General features: G+C 52.6%; 1 protein-coding gene across 1 annotated transcript; it reads left to right on the plus strand.

Annotated features, from left to right (window-relative positions):
• Positions 1-2,978: 2,978 nt before the first annotated feature.
• Positions 2,979-7,701, plus strand: ZIC2 (Zic family member 2). Its single transcript, XM_044250037.1, has 3 exons — positions 2,979-4,050; positions 5,892-6,055; positions 6,282-7,701. Exons 1-3 carry the CDS (start codon positions 2,979-2,981, stop codon positions 6,630-6,632), a joined length of 1,587 nt encoding a protein of 528 aa, XP_044105972.1. The 3' UTR covers positions 6,633-7,701.
• Positions 7,702-18,238: the final 10,537 nt, after the last annotated feature.

An 18,238-nucleotide genomic window follows, 5' to 3' on the forward strand; every position in this document is an offset into this window, starting at 1 on the left:
CAATGGGGTGGGGGCGGCGGGAGGACACAGGGCACCTCCGGGAAGGGGCTTCGGCCAGCTCCGACCTTCAGAAGCCCGCTTAAGCCGAGAGTGGCAGCCGGTGACGGCCGACAGAGCCCGGGTTCTCCCAGCAATAGCGAGCTAGAGCTGTCTTCCCGCGTTTTTGTGGATTTCATTTCAACGTGAAAATTTTAAATGCATGTTAGTTATCTTCTCCTATTTGAATTTTATTCCAACTCTCAGAGATTTGTAAATAAAAGCGGTTCTCTAGACAACTAGGCGAAGAAAGGCGCTGGCTTCAGGCCTTTCAGTCACACCTCTGCAGCCTCCGGGCCCGGCGTACCCTCTCCGGTTACCTCTGGGAGTGCAGGCTTTCGGCATCGGGGCAGGAAATGTTCCCAGCCGCCAACCGGGATCCCGGGGGTGAGGGGGAGCGGCTGTAGCCCCAGAGCCGCGAGCCGGGCCTGGCGCGGCACTGGGAGCTGCCCGGCCCCGCCACCGCCCGAAGGAGGGGTTGGTGGTATTCCCAGGTCCTGCAGAAGGAGTGGTAAATCTCTTCTAGAAGGTTTAAGCCCTACCAGTCTGGAGGCTTCTTCTCGGGAGGCCCTGAGCCTGACCCTCCGCCCAGCTCCAGCCCGAGCCTTGCTTCGCCCCGCGCCTCCGGCGTCCCCATACGTCCCACCCCACTGCGGCGGCGGCCGGGGCATCTGGGCATCCACCCCGAGGGTAACACTGCCTTTAAACGACTTCCAATCAACCCCCCCCTCCCTCCCGGGGGCCGCTGCCCAGTGTTTACTGCTGTAATCGGAGCAGGACGCGAGCGGCGGGGGGAGCCGAGGGCGCTGAGCCGTGGGTGGGGGGCCACCGCCAGGCAGGGGGCGGTGTCTGGGTGAGTGTCCAGAGAGTAGGAGAAAGGGGCATGTCTGGCTCTCCCGAGGCCCACCATCCAGCACCTGTGTTTTCAGTGCCACAGAGTAAGTTTAAAGAAGGGAGGGGGGAGTAGCTAGGGAGAGTGCTAACCGACCCCGGGCCGCTCCCCGCCGCGCGCTCCCGACTGGGTCCGGGGCCTGGAGAGTCCCGGCTCGTGGCACCTCCCGCCCGGCGAACCCGGTTGCCAGCCAAGTTCTCGAGTGGCCGCGGCCGCCCGCTCTCGGTGCCCGCCGGGAGCGGCCCGGGTCCCCGGGGAGTCGGCGGCCTCTGCAGAAGGGCGCGAGTGCAGGATGCTGTCTCCTCCGGACCCGGCCAAGGGCACGGCGACCTCGCCGCCCGGGCCGGCACTACGCGGGCCTCCCGACTCCGGGGACAGCCGCGGCCGGCCGCGAACGGGAGCCGCAGCGCCAGCCGCGCGGGCGAGGAGCTGTAGGCTGGCAGGCCGGGCTGGCTGTGACTAGCCGCGGGATTCGCGGCTGCGGGGGCAGCGGGGAGCTCCGGGAGAACGCGGGAGGAGGGGCGGACCCGCCGCGGGGCGGGGACGCCGGATTGACGGGGCCGCGGCGGCCAATGGTGGCGGCGGAAGGGCGGGCGGGGCGGGAGCCGCCGTTAAAGGGGCGGTGTGACCGGGAGTCCCGGCCTGGAGCGGGAGGGAGAGCTGGAGGGAGAGCGGGAGGGAGGGAGGGAGGGAGGCCGGGGCGGGAGACGCGGGGGCGAGCGGGGGAGGGGAGAGGAAAAGGAGGAGACAAAAAAATAAAAAATAAATAAAAGGCTGCGGCGTCGGCTGCAGAGCCCACCGAAATAAACAGAGCGGAGCCCACCGCACCCGTGAAGGCGGGGCGGTGAGGTGGGGTGGGGACCTGCTTTGGCTTCTTCGCACTTGCTCGGATCTCGGACTCCGGTCGGTCCTCGGGAGCGCGGCTGCCCGCTCCGGGTCCAGCGTCTGTGGCCGACGGGCGAGACGGAGCGACCGAGCTAGAGATCACTTTTTTATTGCTGTTATTGTTTTTCAGCGCAGCCTCCCCTCCTCCCCTCCCTCTGCAAGCCTTCTCCCCTCCCACAGCCCCCGTCTCTCCTCCTCCCCCGCCTCCTCCTCCCGCACAACTTAAAGAAAGAGGGAGCGGCGCGGCAGCTTCCTTCATCTGGGGGAATTCGCGGTTGCTGCAAGTTTACTACGCGAGGCGCAGCCAATGCCAAGCGCGGAGGACGAGGAGGGCTAAACACCGCGGCCGCTGCGCCGAACAATACCCGCCGCGCGCGGGGCGGCGCGAGTAGGGCCGCGGGGGAGGGAACGGCCGACCCAGCGCGCCGCGGAGAAGGCGCCCGGCCTCCGCCCGCCGCCCCAGTGCCCCCGCCGCGGTCAGGTGGAGCCGTGGGCGCGCCGGGCCGGGGCGCCTAGAGCCGAGCTCGCCTCCGTCCTCTCCTCGCCCGCTACCCTAGCCGGTGCACAGCCGCCGCGCTCGGGCACCGTGGCCCCGCCGCGGCTGTGATTTCATTCTGCTGGCGCCGCTTGGTGCTGCCGGGCCCGGGGTCCGCGGGGCGTGCGAGCGAGTGAGTGTGTGCGTGCGCGCGCGGGTGCGCGCAGGGGTGGGGGCCGCGGCGCTGCGCTCGCCCCCCGTCGGCCCCCCTCTCCACTCGGCTCCCCACACCTCCCTCCCGCTCCCTCCTCCCGCCCGCCCTCCCTTGCCCTGCCCGCCCGCCCCCGCCGCAGCTCCTTTAATACACTTTGGTTCTCCGCCTGGCTTTGGACTCTTCTCCTCCTCCACCTCCTCCTCCTCCTCCTCCCGCGCCTCCTCCGCCGCCGCCTCCTCCTCCTCTTCCTCTCCGCGCCTTCGCTCCGCGCCCGGCCGCCCGAAGCAGATCCAGGCGGCGGCGGAGGCGGCGGGCGCAGGAGCGCGGCTCCCGGGGCTGAAGCCGCCGCCACCACCACCACCGCCGCCTGCGCTCGGAGCCGGGCGGCCGCTGGACGCACCGCGCGCGGGGCGGGAGTGGGAGCGGAGGAGGTGCGGGGCTCGCCGGGGCCGGCGGGGCGGGTGGGCGCGCTGGCCATGCTCCTGGACGCGGGGCCGCAGTTCCCGGCCATCGGGGTGGGCAGCTTCGCGCGCCACCATCACCACTCGGCCGCGGCGGCGGCGGCGGCGGCTGCGGAGATGCAGGACCGCGAACTGAGTCTGGCCGCGGCGCAGAACGGCTTCGTGGACTCGGCGGCCGCGCACATGGGCGCCTTCAAGCTCAACCCCGGCGCGCACGAGCTGTCCCCCGGCCAGAGCTCGGCGTTCACGTCGCAGGGCCCCGGCGCCTACCCCGGCTCTGCCGCGGCTGCCGCTGCAGCCGCCGCGCTTGGGCCCCATGCCGCGCACGTCGGCTCCTACTCTGGGCCGCCTTTCAACTCCACCCGGGACTTCCTGTTCCGCAGCCGCGGCTTCGGGGACTCTGCGCCGGGCGGCGGGCAGCACGGGCTGTTTGGGCCAGGAGCGGGCGGCCTGCACCATGCGCACTCGGACGCGCAGGGCCACCTCCTCTTCCCCGGCCTCCCGGAGCAGCACGGGCCGCACGGCTCGCAGAATGTGCTCAACGGGCAGATGCGCCTGGGGCTGCCCGGCGAGGTGTTCGGGCGCTCGGAGCAGTACCGCCAGGTGGCCAGCCCGCGGACCGACCCCTACTCGGCGGCGCAGCTCCACAACCAGTACGGTCCCATGAATATGAACATGGGTATGAACATGGCAGCGGCCGCGGCCCACCACCACCACCACCACCACCACCCTGGTGCCTTTTTCCGCTACATGCGGCAGCAGTGCATCAAGCAGGAGCTCATCTGCAAGTGGATCGACCCCGAGCAGCTGAGCAACCCCAAGAAGAGCTGCAACAAAACTTTCAGCACCATGCACGAGCTGGTGACCCACGTTTCCGTGGAGCACGTCGGCGGCCCGGAACAGAGCAACCACGTCTGCTTCTGGGAGGAGTGTCCGCGCGAGGGCAAGCCCTTCAAGGCCAAATACAAACTGGTCAACCACATCCGCGTGCACACGGGCGAGAAGCCCTTCCCCTGCCCCTTTCCGGGCTGCGGCAAGGTCTTCGCGCGCTCTGAGAACCTCAAGATCCACAAAAGGACCCACACAGGTAACTGCGGGTCGGGACGGGATGGGGCGCGGGGAAGAGAGAGGCTGTGGTTGGTTGGCTGGGGGAAACGCGCAGACCGCCAGCTCCTGCTCCTGCTCCGGGATGGGAGGTGTTTTTGTGTGTGCGAGACAGCCAGCGGCTTGTTTTTGTTGGAGAAAGAAAGAATATTATCGGGCTGGGTTTTTTCCATGTACGGAAATTGGGTTTTAAATGGTCGGTGTAACATCAAATGTATGTTTTGGGGGGTGTAATCCCTTCGTTTGCTCAGCCCCGGTTAATAATTTCCGTTCTAAATAGAACGCACAAAATAAAACTGCTCTCCAACTCGGTGCCCGGGAATCGAGCCTAGAGAGGATTTTGCCAGCTTGTCTGGATGTGCTTTTCTGCTCCGACTGCGTGTCTGTGTTTGGGTGGCTTATGTGTTTTCCCACTTCTTGTACTCGCGGTCCAAAAATCCTTCCCGGGACTGTTTTCCTCTTAAATGAATTTGTTGGGAGTCCAAACTGTAAGGTATTTCTCATTAAAAAAAAAAAAAGAAAGAAAGAAAGAAAGAAAAGAAAAGAAAAAAGAAAAAGGTGTTTTTAAAGCCAATTTCGGGGTAGATCGTGGGGCTTTACAGTGGGTTCGCAGTAGTTTGTGAAATTCTCTAATGGGTACCAGAGGGTTTGCGATTCCAAACTTGGACCAACAATCCGGTCAAAGAAAACCCCGGGGCACCACGGCCCCGCAGGGCAATCGCGTGAGAAGAGGAAGCTGCAAAAAGAAGGCGCCTCTAGACTCATAGATTATTCATCTCTGACCAGGTCCCAGCCAAAATCGTGCCAGACGATTTCCTAAAAGAAAGCCAAATGTTTTAGCAACTTCCCCCGTCAATATTTACTCCGAAGTGGGGATGCGCCAGCGGCCTATTGTTCTCTTCCGGGAAGGGAGGGAGCCGAGGTGCGAGACAAGCTTTTAACAAGGTTTAAAATTTGAGAAATTTATTTGCATGAAATGCTTTCGAGTCCTGTGTCTGAGCGGATGTCTTTAAAAAACAATTTAGGTGCTAATGGAATTTAACGTTAAACGGTCCCCTTTCCAAGAGGAACGTTGTTTGAATTCTCACACCTCTAAATGACTCCAAGCATTTGGAATTCTGGCAACAGGATGCAGGGACCGCCAGAAAATTAAACAGGGAGATTTTGAAAGGCTTTGCTGAGCACCCCCCCCCCCACAGCCTGTGCCTTTGCCTTGGCTATATGCTGTCTTATCTCTAATATTTGCCTTTTTCCCCGACCTATTTTAAAATGACTAGAAGTGAGACTAAGAATAACGGTTAATTTAATTCACAGAATTTTGGATGAAAAATACTGGCTCAGTTATGATCCACAGCCCCATCCCCAAACAACATAGCAACTCCAAATGTAATTGCCTATTGGCCCCAGAGACAAACCGACAGCAGCCCAGCAGCCTGTGTGATTTTGATAATGCCCTAAATATTTTGTCATAATAACAGCTTCTCCATGGCCAGACCAATTTGTTAGAAACTGCGAGTCCAAGGAGTCCTGTGGAAAGGTGGGCAGGGCCGGGTGCTACCTGGGATTCATTATAAATAGGAGGAAATGGGTGTCAGTCTGGAAGAAAATTAAAATATGAAATAAATAAGCAGGAAGGGCAGGTGGGAAGGCGGTTAATTTCATGTTAGTTCTGCCCCAGAGACAATCCGACCTGTGAGGGGACCGACCCAGGCCCTTCCAGTTCCTCTTTTCCTTCGGGAAGCGGCCTTGCTCCTTCCAGAGTGGGTGGGGGCTCTGGGGGTCTCTGGGTGTGCGGGCAGCAAGTGCCGATGTTTCTGTCCACAGGGGAGAAGCCGTTCCAGTGTGAGTTCGAGGGTTGCGACCGGCGCTTCGCCAACAGCAGCGACAGGAAGAAGCACATGCACGTCCACACCTCCGATAAGCCCTATCTGTGCAAGATGTGCGACAAGTCCTACACGCACCCCAGTTCGCTGCGGAAACACATGAAGGTACCACCGGGGAGGCCGGGAGGACTGCGAGGCGGCCGGCCCTCGCTGCGGGGCGGGCCTGGACAACCCTGGCCAACCTGGGAAGGCCAGGGTTCCCTGGGGACCGGACGGCGTGGAAGTAAGGGGGGTGCATTTCTGGGGGTCCTGCCCCCGGGAGCTCGGCCCCACAGCAGCTGCACTCACACCCAGTCCCCTTTGGTCTCCCCTCCCGGCTTTTGTCTTGCAGGTCCATGAGTCCTCCCCCCAGGGCTCGGAGTCCTCTCCGGCTGCCAGCTCGGGCTATGAGTCGTCCACGCCCCCGGGGCTGGTGTCCCCCAGCGCCGAACCCCAGAGCAGCTCTAACCTCTCCCCGGCAGCGGCGGCGGCGGCGGCAGCCGCGGCGGCCGTGTCCGCGGTGCACCGGGGCGGAGGCTCCGGCGGCGGCGGCGGCGCGGGCGGCGGTTCAGGCGGAGGCAGCGGCGGGGGCGGCGGCGGCGGCGGGGCGGGAGGCGGGGGCGGCGGCAGCTCTGGCGGGGGCAGCGGGACAGCCGGGGGCCACAGCGGCCTCTCCTCCAACTTCAATGAATGGTACGTGTGAGAGGCCTGGGGCCTCTCTGCCTCTCCCGTCCCCACCCTGGCTCAGCCCTCCCGGTGACCAGCGCCGAGGGCACCTTGTGATGTGTTGTTAAAATTATGAATCTGATTTTTATGATGATGAAAATGATTTTACCAGCAGAAGGATTTTTAAAAGTTTTTTTAAAAAAAATAATCTAGGCATGAAAAGCAAAAATATCCCTTCCAGAGTCTCAGAAGCTGAAAACTTAAAATAAGAAATAAAAAAATAAAAAAATAAAAAACCCATAAAAATATTGAACCAAACCCCCATCCTTAACCCCCCTTTCCTTCTCGCCCAGTTCCCAGTCTTCTGACAAACTGTACATAGCAAACTTCTTCCTTCTCCAAGGTGGTTTTACTGGCTTCTTGGTGTATAGACGTTTGTCCATTTGTAACTCTCCGGATTGCGTTCCTTCCTGCCTTTCTTCCCTTCCCTTCCCCAAGTGATGGGCTTTTTCTTTTTCTCTTTTTAGTTTACCTGGTTTCTTTTTAAGTAATGTGGAAGAAAATGGTTTATTTTGTATTGTGGTATTGAATATTGTGTTCCTTTTTATGAGGCAACTTGATTGTAAACTTCATGCAACTATAGACTGGAAAAAAACCGAGCCGTGCCAAAGTCTCCCTTCTGTTTCTTCAACACGTTCATCCACAGCGCGCACACACACAACACCACCAACGCTTGTGAATGTATTTTTCTGTTAGCTGGGTTTACATGTGATGTTTTAGTGCTTTTGCAAGTTCAATTTGTTAGTTCCTGTATGAAAGATTGTGGGGGAAAATAAACGTCGTGCCGTTAGCTTTTCCGTAATAACACCCTTCCTTCTGTAAATACCCGTTACCATATTTATCCATTTGTAATTAAATTATGGTATTAACTTGCTACAGAGGAAACAATATTTATAAAGAATGTTTCTTAACTATAAATATGTACAATTGTGGGCATAAACTGTTTCAGATTTTTTATTTGAAGGTTTTAAGTGGTTTGATCATTTCTTGTGATATGTTTTGAGAGTAATGCATACAGAAATATAATAAAATGTGTTGAAACTGCATGAACATACTATTTTTTTCTAGCAAAGTTCTTAAAGAAAACGGGAAGCTGAGGGTTGATGTGGGTATGGTTCGGCCGCCTAAATGAATAGGAGGTACCACCTTGCGTTCTGGGGAGGAAGGTATGTGTACGCACAGAAACCAGACCAAACTGCCTCTTTGGCAGAAAGTCTCAAAATTATTTTCTATGTCCTTTGTTTGTAGCTGAGAGTGAATTAAATTTTTGGAAGGGCCCTGTGAGGAATGGCGGCAGGAACCTTCAGAGTTTCTAATGGCTCCATTATCTGAGGGAATGCCTTTCTTTCAGCTATTTGGACTGGATTTAAGAGCACTAAACATTTCCTTATTCTTTGTTTTCCCTCTTCCCTGCCCCCCCCCTTTCCTCTCCCTCCCTTTGAAAAGCTGAGGTATAGTTATTTTTAATTGCACGTTTAAAACTGAGCTGAGTACTTTGTTTTTGAACTTGGCCCAGTGATTAGAGCTTTAAGGGCCCTTTTCTACCAAAAGTTTTTTCTTGAAATTTTACAGAGCTTGCTCAAGAAATTTTGCTTATCTTCACAAAGCTGTGCACCAAAAACTAGAATGTCCAAGAGAAGGTGATAGAGAGTACATTTGAATTTAGGAAAGCAATAAACTGTTGCCCCAAGACAAAAGAGAATCCCTTCAAGAATTCAGTAAGATAGAATAAGAAAAAGATTGAAATGGTCAGGTGGACGTGAGTGAGGCAGAGCACCAACCGCCAGCTTTCCTCCCCTGCCCTGCAAGAACTGGTCTGGATTTCAAACAAGATGCTCTAAGGAAGAAGGTAAAACATAGTTTTAATGATCTAAGGGTAGGAATGGGGGAAATTATTTAAGTCCCTGAGACATCAAAACATCTCCATCTCTTCCTCAGTATCCTCGGAGATTTTCTTAACAGTCCTTGAGTCACCCTCCACCCAAGTACGGCTGCGACCCTGGTGACACCTCCCTAGGATGTCCCAGTGAGCTCTCTGGACCCTGCGGGGGGATGGCAGGAGACCCTGGGCGCCAGTGGGTCTCTCCTTCCCCTTCCCCTTCAGGCAGTGGCCTAAGATGCAGAGTCCGGCAGGCCGCCGTTTGGAGAGCAGGGCAACCCTGACCTCCCGGAGGCCACCTATTCAATGGGGAGGAAAAGACTCCAGCCTGGGGTGTGCATGCCTGTGTGTGTGTGTGTGTGTGTGTGTGTGTCCCCCAGAGGGTGACAGAGGCCTGGCTAGTCCTCTCCAGCGGCCCAACGAGCTACCCAAGCACCAGCTCCTGAAGCAATCAACCCCCTATTAAATTCAAATTTATAACCCCTAATAATATTAAGGAAAATTATTAAAATAATTGGCATATGTTACTGATCCTTGGGAGAGTTCATTGAACACATTATAAGCTGTGAGGAAAAGCTTATAGTTTTTCAACCCCCCCTTCACCCCCCACCCCAGGCCACCTCCGGAGGAGGAGGAGGGGGCGGAGGAATCAGTTTAAATATTTATCATAACTTGGGCAAGAATGAGATGGTCTAGCCCAAATGTTTTAATTAAACTTTTAAAAAAATTTTTCGGTGAAAATTATGGGCTTTGAGGCACACCAGCCCCCCACCCCCGCCCCCACCCCCGTCTAAAGGGAAGAGTGGCATGGAAGTAGGGGGGCAACTTTAGTATCAACTCAAGGTTTGGGGCTTCTCCTCTCTCGTTGGGCAGAAGAAGGGAAAAATCAAGAAGAGGCAGACGGCCTCGGTGTGCAGCTGGCTGGCCGGCTTTCCAGCGCTGAGAGCTGCCGGAGGGCCCTTTCGGTCCGGGGGCGCTGATTCTAGTTTTCAGCAGGAAATAAAAATGGGAAGGCGCCTGGCGTGCGGAGGAAGATCGCAGGCTGGGAGCGGTCTCCCGGGCCGCCCGAGGATGTGAGGAGCGAACCGGGGCCGCTTTCCTGCAAAATGGCTCCCAGTCCTCCGGCCCTTGCGTCCCACCGCTTTGTCCACACTAGTCACCGAGCCGGTGGTGTGGCCCACTCCACGCCTTTCCCTCCCGCCCTTCGAATCCCGGAGACAGGATGGGGGGAGGAGGAGATGGTAAAAGTGGTCGAGGGAGTCAGAATTGCTCAACTTGCCAAGCACGAGGGGGGCTGGCGGCCCAAGATTCTGCATCGCCAAGAGGCGTCTGGGCCTGGGGGTGGGGGATGCGTCCGTCTCCCCCCGCTGCCTAAATGGACCTGAAGTCTAACCTGCCCTCTTCTGGACTCCAGAACTAGAAAACTGAACCCCATCTTCGCTTCCCTCAGGGAGCCAGAGCTGCGCCACTGGTTCGCTGCCCGCGGGGAGTCCGCACTGCCTCCGCCTAGGGCCGGTTTCCGCCGGTCACAGCCATCAACTTGAACTTCAGAGCGGCCAAGCTCGCTCCCTTTGCGCTCCGCTCCATCCACCACCAAATTACTCCCCTCACGCGAGAGCCGCTTTATCCAGAGGTAGCTGGAGCCCCCTCGGGAGGCCCATCATTATTATTATTAATTATCGTGATCCTCACTGCATTATTAATGACCACAATGATAACTGGCATCGGTATCAGCTTTTCCCGGTTCAATGAAGTCCCCCATGACCCAGGCGGGGAGGAGGTCACTCTTGGAGCAGAGGCCGGGTTGATTCTGCTCGGGGCGCGAGCAAGAGGAGGCTGCTAAGGTCGAGGCCCCGAAGGGACGCGAATGGAGGAAACAGGTCCCAAGCCCTGCACACCCCGTCCCCGCTGTCCCAGCCCCTTTCCTTTCTGCCGGCACCTTCTCTCTTCCTCCTCCTCCCCACCTCCTGTCCCTTTTGTCTTTTTCAGACGGATGTTTTCGGGATCCAGTGGTGTATTTGCCGGCCCGAAACTGTGAGGTCTAGGGCAGATTACAGACTGGACCGGAGTTTCGGGCTTCCCTGTACACTGCGCGGTTCTCCCGCATTCCAGCGGTGGCTGGGAAGGCCTGGGGTTTCCGAGTGGTCGGTCGCCCGGCCGAGGAGGCAGGACTGACCGGGGGACGTGTGCTCTGGTCAGTCCCCGTGAGCGCAATGGTAGCACATGCTACCTGGCCCGCCAGGTACTGCCTTGGGACTGGGGTCCTACCCTTCTCTGTATCGGTCCACTGACCTAACCCAAAGGGCGCGCCAGGCCTGTGTCCAAGAACAATAAGGCCTCAGAACCTCACCAAGACTTGGTTGAACCCTTGGGTGCCTTTTTATTTAAATGGGCACGTGCCCCAGAAAGCGACCCACGGGATCCAAAATGTGCGTTCAATAAGTACTTGAGGATTGATTGATTATATAGTTTGATACCGCCTTGGTGCTACAAAAACTTGGAGCTCCTCGGCCCACTGCTACCCCCAGCAGACCGCAATGAACGGTTTCTATTTTTAACTGGCAGCTTAGAACAGGGCTGGAGACGCATGGCCCTCCTCGCTAACCCCCCTCTTCGTGCCCTCAACAGATTGTTGCAAGGGTTTTATTTTAGGGAAGAATCTAGATCCTTCCAGCCTGGATCCAGTGATGGGGTATAAACCCTCAGGTCGTCCCGCTGGGCTCCTGTGAAAGAACAGGCAGTCTTGGCAGTTGGAACAGGGTGTTACGAATGAGAACTTCTGTAAACCATAACCAGGGCAGCCCAAGGGTTCGAGTTCACGGTCAAGGCTGTGGCAAGACAGCGGCCGCAGCTTCCACGCCCCGCTCCGCCCCCGCTCCTCCGCGGCCCAGATCGCCGCCAGGGCGAAGCCAGGGTCTTCCCACTCCCGCCCCGCCCCTCAGGACCCAGTCCGGCAACTGTCGATGCTGGGGCCACCTCGTCGCCCTTGCACGGTTCCTTTTTGCTCCCAGGGCTCCAAGAGCTTTTTTCAAGAGGTGACACCTCGCTTCGTCTCCAGCCGGTTATCCTGCCCTTGTCCCGCATCCCGCAGCCTCAGGCCGGAGCTGGGGTGGTGGGGGCCGCATTCACTTGCGTGCGTGCACACAGACAGACCCCCTGCATACACACACATTCTCTTTCACAATCTCTCTCCACGCCTCAACACACACACACGCTCACTCACTCACTCACATATGCTCGCCTCCTTCGGCATCCCCCAGGCGCCCACTCGCGTGCGTGGGATGGACCTGAGCTGCAGAGATTGGGGGCGGGTGGAGGGAGCACGCAGCAAGCGATGCACCCTCACCCTTCCACCCTTCCCCAGCTTCCCCACCCCTTAGGGCCTCCCTCCGAAAGCCCCCCACCCCCATCCCCCCACCCCTTTCTGCCCTGAACTCTCCATCCAACTTGAATTTGAGCATCCACTGCCTGGGCCTTATTTCCAAAACCCGCACTTGGAGCCACCAGTGTGAGACAAGTAGGGTGGGGGATCCCCACACACAGTCCGGGTCCCTCAGCCCACTTCCCTGGGGATGGGACAGGCCAGACTGCCCGTCCTCCGCACTGGACACTCGCTGGCTCCCGCGTGTGCGTTGGGAGGTCGCTCCCTTACTTCTCCCGTAAACCAGAGGGAAAAGAGTTTTCTAACCCTCGCCCCCTTCCTCCAAGCCCTGCCCTTAGCCTTTTCTTTTCCTAACCTCTGGAAGCCAGTATTTCTCTGTCCCCGAGGCCAAACCCGGTGGCCCAGGGGAGCAGAACAAGGCGCCACGCCGCCAGAGAGGTTGCGGGCAGAAATAATAATAATGTTAATAATGTCAGAGATAATCATCCCAGTTAACGCTCCCTGAGTGGTTTGCTCCTCAGAAGCTGGCGGAGGCCCGGGGCGGCTACAGACAGCGCAGGGCTGGGAGTGGGCGTGGGGTCCTCTACAGGGGAGGGTGTGGCAGGGTTCTTCTGTTGCCTGCCCCCCCTCCCCGTCTTGGGTCTGGAACCAGGCCGAGCCTGCGACCGCCTGGCCAGGAGCCGCGCTGGGCCTCTTGCTTCAACAGCGCGCGGGTCATTCTTTCTCTTTCCCTTCTCCTGGCCCACCGGGCCCACAGTGGTTGGCGTGGCGGAGTGTGGTTTCTCGAAACTCTTTGGAGTCGGTCGGGTCTGTTTGCCCGTTGCCCCCACCCCCATCTCCCCAACGCAGGCTTGTTCCCCCTCCCTCTCCCTGCCGGCAGATGAATGGTGGCTTTAATGATCCCGGGCGCGGCGATGGCCCGGCGGTTCTGAAGATGCTCTGACCTGTAGGGAGGGCGCGAGAGGTCAGGCGCACGCAGGGCCGGGCTTGGGCTCCTCCCAGGCCCACGCTGCTCCGATATTGATCTTGGGAGAAAGATAAACAGAAAAGCTGGACATTCGGTCATGAATACTAATGAGCCAGTGTAGGACTTTTAATTGCTATGGACTTCCTTCTTCCTTTTTCCAGTTAATCTTTATTGCAGACTTCGGAGTCAGTCTTTTCGAGCTTCGTTTTGTCTCCCTCTCTCCCCGCCCTCCTTCTTATATTTTCATTTGAAATGCCCAGGCGAAAGAGACCCGCGTCAACTTGACTTTATCTTTTTTCCCAGTGCCCCTGTGAGCCCGAGAGCCCACAGCCCGCGTTCCCAGCGGGACGCTTCTTCTGCTCACTAATTCTGGAAATGTAGGGGATCCTATAAAATAAATTGTTTCAATGTGGCTTTGGCGAGTCTGCTTCTTGACTTCCTCACCCTTATTGTTTCAAAGACTTCGTGTATCCTTGGCCTTTAAACTTCCTCTTGACAATTGCATCTTTTCTCCAGGCACTCAGCTCCTTTCTACTCCAAAGGGGTGTACTGCAACCCCAAACGTTCCCGTTTCTCCTCTCCAGGATCTGACACTGCCTGTGCCAACCGCAGTGTCTGAGTGTTTCAATCTAGCAGTGAATTCTTAGGCAAGCTAATTCATCAGCTTACATAATTGCAGTGGTTTCTTTGGTACCTGTAAGCAGCAGTGAACTCTGAGACAGGCACCTAAGGGAATTTCCAGAACCTATTTCTGCCTCCATTCTTAATATGCATTGATAACTCAGTTATACTGTTTTTCTTAAAATAGATCCATTTTTAGTTGAATTTTCTCTTGAAAATATATAAATGGACTGTAAATCCCATAAAGCAATTTCAGCTATGTGATCAGGAGAGGGGAAAAAAAAATGCAAGCCCATTTCTGAAACAGACTCTGCAACGCAAGGCAAAACCAAAACATACCAAAACAAACAAACAAGAAAACAGCTGTATTAGAATAATTTCCAGTATTATTTTGATCTTCAAAGTTTGGGACAAAATCAACCCGCATTTCACATCATTGTCGATAGGTCCCAGCACTGAAGTCTCCTGAGGATTGTTTCACTTACACTTTTCAGTCCAAACTTTTTTTCTTCACACAATGATTTATTATGTAGGTAATTTTAGGGGATACAGTTTACAGCTTGAATTATTAGACTGAACACCTCTGGCTGACACCACGACGCCTTTTTTTCAGCCTGCAGCTGTGAGTCACAACCCCATTTTCATTCCCAACCGCTGCACATTCCTCCACAATGTATATTTCCTTCTTGCAAAGATCAAACATGCTTTGGTCAAAGTGTTTATTTTAAAATACAGGAAAATTAAAACTAAACACAGCTCTACGGAAAAATCCCCCAATGTATCATATTTTTCCTCCTCCTGTGCCCACAAAAAAGTAACAAGTTGTAGCACTTTCTGGAATAAAATTTCAAATCGAAGGGGAACACACAGGCACATACAGACTCGATTTTCATTTTATTATTGAAACACATCAGGAAACCTCCCACTTCTCTTCATGTTTGAATACTGTTTGGATGTCTTTAGTTTTACCATAAAAATATCACAAGCAACAACAGCAGCGTATCTTTCAGAAGATGCTGACGGGCGTCTGTTTTATTCACCAACCTATGCACACATTATTTCTAGGATATTTTTCTATCTTGGTATTTTTCTTTCAATTATATCCTCCAGAATGTAACTTGAGGGAGAGAAGGATATTTTGAAGTATTTACCAACGGGAAGGAAGAAAGAAAAAGTAACTCAGAAACAACATTTCCCAAGCATCTGGGTAGGTTTTTGGTGTGCGCATGTTTCCTTTTTCCCATCGAGTTAAGGTGAAAAATGACAAGGCAAAATCACTCTTTTTCAGTATCAAAATTATGTGCAGTGGGTTTTAACTGCAGATTTTGATGGACAAGTTGTCCTTCTACAGCCTACTATCTGCTGCTTTTTTCAAGCTTCTCTGGATTCCCAAATGACAGGGGTATAGACCTTAGCCACTCCTCTCCCAGGCAGTTTACTCAGCTTCTCAAGCCACGCAGCTCCTTAACGGGGCAGAGACTGGTAGGCTGTTTTTAATCAAGTCTGGAAAGCAGAATCTTTTCCCTCTGACGACTGTGCCCAGGGGTGGATCCGGCTTAATGTCTGGCGCTGCGGGCTGCAGGCTGGGCCACCCCTTTTTCAGACACAACATCAGAGAGGGGTATTGAAATAATCGCGTGCGGCAGAAATGTTTAAATCTAGTATTAACCCTTCTTACTTCCCATAGTTCTGAACTAAAAGGCAAAAGAAGCCAAAAGGAAATCTGAAATGATATTCATTTACCTGCCTAAGGCAGACCAGAAACTGCAGGGACTTGATGCTTTGAGAATGTACTCTGCAGAGTCTTTCAAATTAGATGCTGCTTAAGATCCACCGCAGTAAAAATGTTTAGTGATTTGATTGGGTAAGGCTTTTCTAGATATTAGTGATAATGAATTAGGCTAGAAGTCTCTTTCTAGAGAGAATTGGGAGGGCATATAGAAAATAATCTGTATGTGAGTCTCTTCTTCCTGTTCTTTAAGGGCAGATAAATTATAGTGCATACTATTTGGATTTCTTTTTAACCTTAGATAAATAAATAAATAAATTAATTAATCTAGCTCTCACATGTTATTGAGAACTCTTTGCAAGAGTGGAGAATCAAGGATTTTCAAGATGAAGAACAAAACAAGGAATCAGATAAAATCTTCCCTAAAATACATGTCTTCCTCTGCTGGGTTTTTGAATGATCTCTTTGGTGATTGTTTATCCGAAGTACTTACTAAGTTAAAACAAATGAATATTTCCCCCTGGATAGTTTAACTTCTGAAATACAAAACATTTCTAAAAGTTCTAAATGAAAATCAAAGATTTTTTATAAAGACATAGTAACAATATTTCTCATCATGGCCAAACAAATTTATTGTGGATTTCCTTTCATCTTTGGTAAATTATCTGATACCAAAAAAAAACAAAAAAAAAAAAACAAAACACAACACCAAAAAACAAAAACACCTCACCTTGAAAATATCAACTTTTCTGTCAATGTTATGAGAAGTTATTTTCATGATATGCAATTGGAATTTTAAAATTTCATTTCTTTTTTTTTTTAATCCAAGAGAATTAATTTAAAAACTGATTTGGACTAGGACATTATCAATGAAAAGTCCTAAAGTATAAATCACACATACCTCAGCTACCTCCCAGTACATCCATAAACACATCCTTCCTGATAAAAGAAAATATCTGAACTAAAGAGAGCAGTCCTATCAGTCATCTGACTTCAAATGCTTTCTAGAAAAGTCTATTATGGTTATTTTACAATATAACAAAACTGTCATCTAAAGTTTCAAGGTGACATTTTTCTAAATTTTTACTAACTTACTAATTCAGAAATGTAAAAAATCATTGATTTTATTGGGCAAAGTATTGCGTCATCTGTTAACATCAATATCTCCCATATAGTGCTCTTGTAATTTATGTAAGTTCTCTTCTTTTTGACAAGAATTCATTTGTAGTCTAGTATTCTCTTGTGCCCCCCAACATTTTTGTAGTTAAAAGTTGAATGCTGAGCACTCTGAGGTTGGAAACCCTACCAATTGCTTTTTCTGGAAGCATCTGAAAGATGCTACTTTAGGTGTCCTCTCTGCTAAGTGGATCTCAGAATTAAATTAGCTTCATCACTTGCCACTATTTTTCTAAGGTTTGTGGTCCAAGTGGCAGCCCTCTCTGAAACATAGCGTAGGTTCTGTCCCATAATGGCAAAGTTCCTATCTTTGCTTCAAATTTTGTTCGTGTTTAAAATACATTAAAGTCAGTTTAAAAATAATTTTTAAGAGAGCACTTTCAAGAAGCACTTCCTCTCCTCCTGCCAGACAGCGCTGCTCCCCAACCTCTTGGCTGGAACCCTTGCTTTCGATTTGTTTGTTTCACGCATTTCCCTAAAGAACCGGGCTCTTTGCGCTATTTAATTCTGCTTTAAAAATGCATCGTTCGTGCCTTGGATCTTTGATGAAACAAACTGCTATCGAAAGTGTATCAGATTCGTTCCAAATATGGAATTTAAATCAATATTTCCATACTAGAATATTTTTAAACTTGAATATTTAAAAAATTGTTTTTGCCATAAGAGCCCACACTTTTGTAATGTATTTTCAATTGAAGAAGTGTTGCCTGTATTTCTCATGATAAACAAACAAAAAGTAACGATTACCGTCTGCTTAGACCTTCCTTTATTATTATTTTTAGCCCGTGTATCATTACCTAACTGGTATGTGTTATTCTGTCCAGCTCTTGATGATCTAGTTGAATTCTAGACATTGTGCCAAGAAGTGTATTTGAAGCAGATAAGTACGTATAATACAAATGCGTTTTGTTAGACCTGATGGATGCTATTTTTCTTTTAATAGGTTTGTAGCAAACTAACACAATAACACAATGTATTCCTTTTCAAGGTACATTGTTGAAACAGGTCTATTAAGAGCGCGTTGAGCTATTTCTCGCTTCTATTGAACAGTCTGTTGCTCAAACACAACAGCCAACAAACGCCAGCTGCCTCAACAAAAGTAGAAACCTAACCCTTTTATGTAATGTTTTAACAGAAAGGGTAGCTCTGTTTAATTAAAAACATTGATGATTCAGTGAAACAATGGAAACTCAAGTTCAAGTGGTGCTCTATTGATTTAGGATGATTTTTACTAGCAATGGGTATAATTCTTTTTTTTTTTTTTTTTTTGGCTCTCTCTTGTGTAAAGGGGTTCCTTCTTGTGGCATTATTTGGGTGAATAGGAAAAGACAGAGATGGCTATTGCCTTAGAAACCTGATTAACGCACGCCGCTTTGAGGGTAAGGTGTTTAATTTATAAGTGCACCCCATATTTTTTGTCAGTTTATTCGCGGTGGGGAAGCTTTGAAAGTAGCTCCTCTCAGCAGGTTAAAAAGTGAAGTCTGAGTCCTGGCATTTAAATGTCTTTGTTATTGTGTCAAGCAAGTTGTTGAAAACCGCATGCCCGGAATACTAAGGTTGGGCAGCTAGAGAAGGCAAGTTGTGCGTGTGTGTGTGTGTGTGTGTGTGTGTGTGCACGCGCGCCCCTGGGCGCAGGGCTGTGTGTGCTAGGACAATTATTTTCATCAGCTGCTTGTTTGCCCGCGCCCGACCACTCCTCTTTGCAGAACCGACGGCCTCCGGGCTTTCAAGTTTGAAAGCGAAGCCGGAGGAATTCCTCCATGGAGACACTCTCCTCGGGAGCGTCGAACTCTCAGTGCCTGGGGAGCGGGCCTCGGTCAAGGGTATCC

This window comes from Neovison vison, chromosome 5 (assembly GCF_020171115.1).
Source record: "Neovison vison isolate M4711 chromosome 5, ASM_NN_V1, whole genome shotgun sequence".
NCBI classification, from domain to species: Eukaryota; Metazoa; Chordata; class Mammalia; order Carnivora; family Mustelidae; genus Neogale; species Neogale vison.